The sequence below is a fragment of the Microtus ochrogaster genome, chromosome 5 (assembly GCF_000317375.1).
Source record: "Microtus ochrogaster isolate Prairie Vole_2 chromosome 5, MicOch1.0, whole genome shotgun sequence".
NCBI classification, from domain to species: Eukaryota; Metazoa; Chordata; class Mammalia; order Rodentia; family Cricetidae; genus Microtus; species Microtus ochrogaster.
The window spans coordinates 52,783,890-52,793,401 of NC_022012.1; the positions used below are offsets into that span (position 1 = coordinate 52,783,890).

Sequence of the window (9,512 nt, forward strand, 5' to 3'; positions counted from 1 at the left end):
AGGTCACACCAAATGCATCATACAGGGCCTTACAGATGTTCATAGAAGTTTAGTACAATATGAAATCATTCAATGTGATGGGTCTATATGGATAGGTCACACCAAATGCATCATACGGGGCCTTACAGATGTTCATAGCAGTTTAATACAATATGAAATCATTGAAGGCTTCTGAATAAAGAACTAACCTGATTTATGGTGTCACACAATGACCTCTTAAATTATATCGACATTGGTCTAGAGGAGGACAAGTGAAGGTGTAAGAGACTAGGAAGGTAGTTCAGGAAATAACGGTGTGGGTAAGACATCAGCACCTGAGATTTAGAGAAGGGAATAGAAGGGAGACATGTTGTGAAGGTAGTATTATCAACCACAGAGGGAAGCGAAAACTCCAAGATTTCTGTCAAGTAATTACATGCTGTACCTCAAAGTGCAATGAGAAGCATCGGCAGAAGAAATAGGTATAGAGAGAGAATAAAAGCAAGGCTTATAGGACTGAGGGGACAGCTCAGTGTGTGAAGCACTTGTGGTGTAAACATGAGGTCTAGAGTTCAGATCCCCAGCTCTATGTAAAAGCAAGGTGGGAGTGGCAACCTGCCCATAATCCCAACACTCAAGAAGACAGAGACAGGGAATCCTGGATGGCTGGAACTGTCATATCAGTAAGTTCTGGGTTCAAGTCAGAGGCCCTGCCTTGATGTTTAAGGTGGAGAATAGTTGAGGAATCAACCTCTGGCCTCCAAATGCATTTGCACACAGGTTCTCTCATGCACATGTGAACGTGCACTTACACATGCAAAAAAGCAAGGCTTCCATTGCAATAGAGATGTTTCTAGAATATCATGTGAATATGTATGAATTGGGTAATTGTATATAGATCACTAGAACTCAAGGGAAATTTAGAATAAAAACAAACAAGATTTTGATATCAATTAAGGTTATGTAGTAGAAACCTTTTTTTTTTTCCTTCTAGCAACACTCAGTGATTAAATTCATGATACCACCAAGAACGGTTTTAGTAGCCTGGTGTGGGTGGATGCAAAATTGGAAAATCTAACAAAAGAGGGATGAGGTGGAAATAATTCCCCAGGATAGACTGATAGGGAGAAAGAGTACACTCAAGAGCAGATAAATACAGAACAGGTTGAGTATTTTGAAAGTGGCAATGTTAGACAGAGGATCCCCAGCATGTTTTAACTCCCACTGGCAGCTAGAGTGAGACATGAAAACAGCTCGTAAGGTTTAAGGTCAGTAAGAACGGGTGAAGCTCCAAATCATATGCTGGAAGAGAGAGAGGAGGGTCACTGAAATAGATAAGGCAGGTCAGGGGTGTGCAGGCTCAGTCATCGCTTACAGATTTAGGGAGAAAGGCATGAAGACATTACAGCCCCGTGAAACCTACTCTGAAAGACAGACAAGGACATCTTCTCATAATGGTTGTGTGCTATCAAAGAATCAATCAAGAAAGGAGATGAGACAACTATGGGTTTGCAATGGAACTAAAGTTGTTCTCATGACTTGGGGAGTGTCTTAAGGTTTTCATTGCTCTGAAGAGACACCATGACTATGGCAACTCTAATAAAGAAAGTATTTAATTGGGGAGACTCACTTACAGTTTCAGACGTTTAATCCATTATCATCATGATAGGGAGCATGGCGAAATGAAGGCGCTGGAGAAGTACTTGAGAATCCTGCATCTTGCAGGCAACAGGAAATGGACTGAGCATAGGAAACATCAAACTGCTCCACAGTGATACTTTCTCCAACAAGGCTGCACCCACTCCAACAAAGCTGCACCTTCTAATAGTTCCACTCCCTATGAGATTACGGGGGCCAATTATATTCGAAATGCCTTATTGGGAGTTTCAGTGACTCAAACCTCCAGGAAAGTCTCAGCAAAAAATGGTGAAGGTTGCTAATTTCAGAATCTGAGCAAGGTAAAGGTGGTAGAAGATGGGCCTCATATGTGGTAGGGGGAGCAAAATCTACTAGTACAAAGAGTGAAATTACTAGTTGAATGCTTAGTGGATGGTAAAAGAACTGTGTGTTGAGCGAGGCTGAAGTTAGACCACAGGCGGAAAGTCCCCAAACTTTCTCAGTTTGTCTACATGAAGTGTCGCCGTAAGGCTTTTCCCTGCGCTCCTTTAGCCCTTGTCTGTTTCACAGTGCCGCTATACTTAGGACAGGGACTGGGTTCTCGCAGAACAAGACTAAAAACCAGACCATAAACTGAATTAAGTTGACTTGTAAATTGTAAGAGTTTAATAATGCACGGAAAGTTCCCACCACGTGCTCAAAAAAATGGGAGCTTCAAACAGGTTTCTGTTTTATTTTTATATGAGAAAGTCCCTGGCTTGTAAACACTCAGATGGCAGTATGTACTGTTGAGTAAAACGTTCAGAATTTTTAGAAATAGAAAGGAAGTACAGAATAATGCCCAGCACAAGCCCCTCTACTGTTTGAAGATTTTACTTTGATTCCTATATGGTGTCCTCTGAGAAGCAGAACATGTCTGTGCGTGTATGTATCAAGAGGGCGGAAAAAGGGATGGCAAGAGGGAGTGGGAGAAAGAGAACGCAAAAACTCAAGCAAGTCACCATAGAAGAGAGCTTTGAAAAGCAGAACACCAGAAAAACCAGAGCAGCTCTGCAAGTGCGGCTGTTACTGAGAATCTTGATATTGTGTATTTTCAAATGCTTGTCCACTAGGTGGCGGACCTCTCTTCTCCTAACATTAGAATTAGCTCTACCAGGTTTGGGTTCCTCTCACAACACCCACACTTGGCTTGTTACGTGATGGAGATGCAACCTCGTAAATAATTTTTACAACTTTCAACCTAGAAGCCAGGCGGTGGTGACGCACACCTTTAATCCCAGCACTCGGGAGGCAGAGGCAGATCTCAGTGAGTTCGAGGCCAGCCTGGTCTACAGAGCTAGTTCCAGGACAGGCTCCAAAGCCACAGAGAAACCCTGCCTAGAAAAAAAAAAATCCTTTCAACCTAGAAAACAATGTTCAAATGCAAAGGGTGGGAACGACTGGAAAGAGCAGCCTCTGCGGAAACAGCAGCACGGGGTGGGGGGGGGACTACAACTCCCAGGAAGCCGTGCTCTGGCTCGGGATTGTGCGCTTGCGTCCCGTCCTCGCGTCAGGCTTGCGGCGCTGGGATTTACAAGAGCGTAGGAAAAGCGGGGTGTGCGCGCCGCTGCGTTGCCCAAGTCCTCCCTTCCCGGGCATAGCATCCTGCGTAGCCCGGTGGTTCCGTTTTCCATTTGCAAAGTCTCCGGGAAACGTACAGCTTAGTGTGGCTGCTCAGTGTGTCATGTGGCCGGTCACGTCATGTGACTGCGGGAGCCCGCCCGCCTGTGGAGGTCTGTTGCCCTGACAACAGCTGGCCTGCCGGGACTTTCCGGGAAAGCGCGGGCTCTTGGTAGCAGGTAGGTCAGGCGCTGTCTCTGCACACGACCCTGTTGCTGTTTCCAGGTTGTACCTCGGGCCGGGCCCCCAACTTTTATTTGAGCCTTACTCCGCTCCTCTGCCCGAACTCCAAGTCGGATGCGTCTTTGCTTCGCGCCAGCCGCCAAAATCTGCACTAATTGCAGCCTGAACACCATCAGTCCGAGGGCCCTTTCGTGGGGTCTACCTCTGACCAAGCTATTTGTCCAACTCTGTTGGACCTCTTGGTCAGAAATGCAAATAAAGGCATTAGGTGTTGCCCTGCAGGTTGGAGTGAATATTATACACTCGAGTCCTCGCCCCAGTCCCTTAGAAAAGCAACCAGGGTTTGTGCTGCCCCAGAGAGTTGAATCCAAAAGCTAGGACAGATCTGAAGATGGGCTCACCCAGGGGAAAGAGTTGAGCCCAGAGGAGCTGCAACTTGGCTAGATCACCCTCAAGATATTCAGGGCATTGTTTCTGTTATCCTGCCTTTACTTCCAAAGAAACACTTCGTACTGATTAGCGTACATCATTAAACTAGGCATTACTTAATTGTGCTTAATTGAGCCCAGGTTGGCCTCCAACTAGAAAGCCTTATGTCTTCTTATTGTAGGGATTTCAGGCATGCACCACTAAATTCTTTACTGTATTCTGAGTCTTATAAATTCACTTTATGTCTGGAAACATCATCCCTGCTTGTAGGAAATGTGTTTTGCAAGACCATTAATTTGAATCACGCAGCCCGAACTGCGCTGTTCTTTACAAGGAGAAAGTACTGTTTCCATTTCCTGCTAAAAAAAAATAAATTAATTAATTAAAAAATTAAAAAAAAAACCCAACTCTCTGAGGACCTGGTTTTTAAGAGATTTTAGTAGAGACAAATACAAACACAGTGGAAAATGTGGAGCCCTCCCCTTAACAACTGGATGGAATGTAATTACAGACCATGAGTAGAAGATAACCTTCACAAGCGTTTGCTCCAGTGAATTAGGACTCCACTAGCATATCGTAATTGTGATTTTTATACTGTCTTGATAAAGTTTTTCAGGCATTTAGTGTTGTTTCAATGATGATTTCCTCAAGAGATTTATTTTTATGTCTTGTCAGTTAGGGTTTCCAGTGCCTTAAATACTTCTGGATGCTTTCTTTGTGAAGTGAAAATTACTAAGTATGGCTCACTATTCCAAAGAAGAGCTTGATGAAGAATTTGAGCAATTTATGAAGGAGGTAAGTTCAAGCCTTCTAAAGCTTTATTGTAAATCTCACCTAAGACCCGTCCTTAGCTTTCCTCTAAAGACATAACCACTGCATCAGCAAGCACATCCCTTCATCCCTTCAGCGCCTCCTAAGAAGATACCCAGGAGCCCTTGGTTCCTTCTCATTTCAGACACTGGCATCTGTTAGCACAATGCCTTCATCTCACCTCCAGAAGATACCCAGAAGCCCTTGGTTCCTTCCTATTTCAAAGGCTAGCACCTGTGAGCTCAATGCTGCCATCTCACCTCCACAAGATACCCAGGAGCCCTTGGTTCCTTCTCATTTCAGACGCTGGCATCTGTTAGCCCAATGCCATCATCTTATCTAGTCTATCCCAGCAGTTCCCAGTGAATGTAGCATTCCCTCCATGGTACATGTGTCATGCATATGTGAGCAACGATGTCCACACACTTACACACACACACACACACACACACACACACACACACACACACACACATACCACATCATGGTTTCTAAGAAGCATGCTAACTCCCTTGATCATTATGATAAATTGTTGAACAAACATTTTGCTCAAAGATATGATTCAATATCTGGTTTTAAGAGAGTAGTTAAACCCAATTTTTTAAAGTTAACTTTCTTCAGTTATAATTTATAAACCATATAACTCGCCCATTTAAAATGTATGTGACCACTGTTTTAGTATTTCATAACCTTTGCCATAGTCAACCTTAGAACGCATTCATCGCTCGTCCTTCCCCAGGCTTGGGTAACCACTATTGGCTTTTTGTCCCTTATTTTGGCTTCATAGAAATGGAACCCTACTATATGTCTGGTCTTTGGAGGCTGGTTTCTTTTACTTAACATAGTGTTTCCAATGCAACAGTCCTGTGTTATAGCATGTCTTGGCATCAGTTCCTTTTAGTGAGTAGCTTGCCATTCTGTGGATATACTGTTAAGTTTACAGGTGACAGACATCGAGATCCTTCTACTTTGGACAGTCATGAATAATGCTACTATGAATAACCATACAACTTCGAGTGTGGATGGATGTTAATGTCTTCTGAATATGTGCCTAGAAGTAAAATTGTGTCATACACAATTGCCGCTCACCGCGCCCCCGTGTCTGCACTCTGTGCGCTGGCACCCAGTTGGCGAGCTTTGGGCAAGGGGGCTGGAGGTTAAAATACACAGACACAGACAGAGAGACAGCGACACGGGTCATCCTTGAATTACCCCAGAATGCCCCCTTTATTGTGTTCAGGGGCAGATTATATAGAGATAGCCACGCCCCAGCCAAACCCACCAGAAACCACTCTCCTGCCATCAGGAACTCCTGAAGGTCTCATGCTCAGAACAGCTGTAGGCACTCAGATCAGGGGATTACAAGAAATTCAGGATCTGGGGTCTCACTGCTCCCAACACACTATTATTCCCACTAACAGCATATTCATTTATGAAGGGTCCAATCTTCATTATCTTCCCTGATACTGATACTATGTGTGGGCCAGGCTTTTTGCTTTTGTTTGATGACAATAGCCTGTGAAGCAGTGTAGAAGATTTGAAAGGCAGAACACGTACAGTGTTTTGGAAGGGTGGGCCATCATCATTTGTCTTCCTGTCTTTGCCACCGCTCGGAATCGGCAATGGTTCTAGCCCTGTATGTAGACAGAGAAACCGCGGAGCTGAGGGCAAGGGGTGGAACGTTTCAATATGGTAGTAATGTTTAAAGACAAACTGGAAAGTGATAGAGATACCAGAAGTCTAGGTTGAAATAAAGTGATTTTTTTTTCTTACACCTTCCCCTTTTCTTACCTGGAAGACAATGAATTCTTTTTAAGCATTTTAAAAATTAAAACTCCATCAAGTTGTTGAGAGTATTTTCCGTGTAGCAGGTGAAAATATATCATCTTGGAAGTTTAGTCACTCACCCTGGTATTGTCCCAATGGATAGCTGTCTGCAGTAGTGGGAAGTAGACAGCCCTCGGCGGAGTCCTTAGTTAGTTTGGGTCCTACTTGTTATCACTCTTCAACAGTTGCAGTGGGGGCGGTCGTTCCCGCTGGGTTTCAGTTTCTCATCAGAAATCTCTGCGAGGTTGTTTAAAGATAAAGTGAGAGGAACCAGGTGCAGCCCTGCCCCTGGGAAGGCGCATGATAAACATGGTTCTTCCTAGGGCGTCTGGGGGTGGGGGATTTGGGGGGTGGGGTGCAATGGAGTGAGAATGGAAAAGGAAGAGGAATGTAGTGCAGGGAAAATCTCGTGTTGAAGAAGTGGGCTCAGGAGCCCCTAGCTGTTAACTAGCTGTGTGTGAGGCCGCAGAACTGAAGAGGAGCCTAGTAGAAGGATGCACCTCAGTTCATAGGTAGAGCCTTCCAGGAGGTGTTGGTTTCCATAATGTGGTCAGCGGATGACTTGATCACATTTCCTTTGCAGGAGGCGTTTAGAAAGCCTCCTGGTCCCTGAGGGAAACCATTTTGGATGAAACCACATTTTATGGGGCTGAGCAGTTAATTCAAGAATTGCTCTGTAAAGGAAAAGCTAGATAAGAGTACAAGAGGGGTAGAGATGAGGAACTCATCCTGTATCCCCCCCACCCCAGTGTAAAACAGACTCTAGTATTCCTCCCTTAATCCCACATTTGCTCCAGGTACTTGCTAGGTACTGGAGATCCGGCACCGAGCAGGTGTATAATCAGGAAAGTAGGAGAAGAGGAAGCTAAGGAGGTAACTAGGGTTAGAAAAAGGGATTCAGAATTGTAGTAAAAAAAAAAAATAGCTAAGGAGTAGGAAGGGACAGATACATGTTGGTTAATATCTGCAGCAGAATATTTATTTCTGTTACCTCATTTTTCACTCACAGAGACTATTCTAGAGTCATTGTAGTAAGTTTTCTAAATTGCCACTTACCCTTAGACCCTAAAAATGTCTAGGTCTATTCTTTGTTTTCTAAGCAAGTATGTATATCATATTTTCATATTTTGTTTTGTTCCCGTCTTAGGGTTTCTATTGCTGTGAAGACACACCATGACCACAGCAACTCTCTTACAAGGAAAACGTTTAATTGGGGCTGGCTTACAGTTTCAGAGTTTTAGTCCATTCTCATCATGGCAGGAAATATGGTGCCACTCAGGCAGACATGGTGCTGGAAAGGTTGCTGAAAGCAGGAAGAGAGAGTGACGTGGGGCCTGGCTTGAACATTTGAAACCTCAGAGCCCACCCCCAGTGACACAACTTCTTCCAACAAGGCCACGCCTCCTAGTAGTGCCACTCCCTGTAGGCCCATGGGGGCTGTTTTCATTCCAACATCATGGTTCCTTGTTTAATTCCAGATGTGACATCAGTATTCCAAGACATATGCTTCATTTTGAAGTTTGACCACCTAAGTCTGGAAATGGAATTTACACATTCTTTCTTAGACTATTATTCATGTTATAATTGAACTGTGAAAGAGCTAAAGAAAAAACATATCTGGGATTTTGTAATTTGAACTGTATTTTAAAATTTAACAATTTGTATCTTATTTAGCTTTCAGATGATTCTTTTGAAAATTCAAGCAAAACACGGAAACAACCTAAAAGAGAAATGAAGAAGAAAGATACAGTGCCTTGGTGGATAACTGACGATGATTTTGATGAAGGTAAAGACTGATCATTTTTTTTGTTGTTTTAAATCATTTGACCACAAGAGGTCAGTCAAGACTTAATTCTGCAGTTACAGCATCATTAAACTAAGAAAACTGAGGTTTGATTTGATTTTCATACTGTTCTACTTTGTTGCACATTATGTAATTCAGAATGTCTTATTGCATTAATTTGCACTGAGATCATTTAAATTAAGATTAGCCAAATAATTTACATATTATCATATCTTGTATATGATATAAATAAATTTCAAGTGGTTTACTAATCTGCCACTATATTCATGTAACCATATTAACAAATAAGTAGGATTTGGAATCACAGTTTGCTACTAAGTAGTGAAAAGCAATAATTTACTGCCTTAGCTGTAACACATGCCTTTGTCTTCTCTAACCTGTGTTTACACTTTCCCCAGGATGTTCCTGGTCACATTTTACAACTGCAGTGTGACCTTAAGTGTTGCTCACACATATAATAGGTGTGCATCATATGTAGTGTTATCTATGATGTGTATATCAAATCACAAATCACACTGTGTCTGACGTAGACTTCTGCTTCTGCTGCTGCCCCAATTGTGAAGAACCATGACTGCTATTGTGTTCTCCGTACTTGTGGGTCAGGGTTAAGCACAATTATGATGACGAATAGCATTTCTATTTTTCCTGTCTAGGGGAGGATTTTACCTATGGCTTTCATTACTGTTTGTGGGGTTTGTTTGTTTCTCTTTTTCATTTTTCCCCAACAATGTTGAGCCTGGATTCTCTCAAGTGACAGTTGAAGTTCTGTATACTCTGATGGTATCCCTCCCTCTACATCATGTGATTGCACCACGCTCAGTTCTTCTGTCTTCTAGAAACACCTTTGGATCCCAGCCTCTATGCCTTGCTTAGCCCTTGCTTCCCTGCTGTCATAGGCCTTCGTCTTAACATCCTTGTCCAGTAAGGCTCATGTCACTGCTTCCCACAGTCCTGCAGTAATCTCCCAGCTCCCTCTTAACACAAGGGTTTGTTCCTTTGGGCCTTGAACACCACAGGGCACCTCCACATCAGATGGCACTCCTGGACTTAGGAGCTTTGTGTGGATGGGAAGTGCTCCCTTCCTGCAGTAGCATAGACTCCACAGTGCTCCTTTCCTGCAGTAGCATAGACTTCACAGTGCTCCTTCTTCCCTGTGTTAGCGTAGACTTTACAGTGCTCCACCTTTCCTGCAGTAGCATAGACT

The 9,512-nt window shown here is 43.3% G+C and overlaps 1 protein-coding gene across 1 annotated transcript in view; it reads left to right on the plus strand.

Moving 5' to 3' along the window:
* The first annotated feature begins 3,153 nt into the window (after positions 1-3,153).
* Positions 3,154-9,512, plus strand: part of Cep162 (centrosomal protein 162) — an 83,121-nt gene continuing 76,762 nt past the window's right edge. Inside the window, exons 1-3 of the mRNA XM_013346420.2 lie at positions 3,154-3,434; positions 4,543-4,662; positions 8,179-8,290. Coding sequence (XP_013201874.1) covers positions 4,606-4,662; positions 8,179-8,290 — 169 coding nt within the window. The 5' untranslated portion in view covers positions 3,154-3,434; positions 4,543-4,605. The remainder of the gene's footprint in view (positions 3,435-4,542; positions 4,663-8,178; positions 8,291-9,512) is intronic.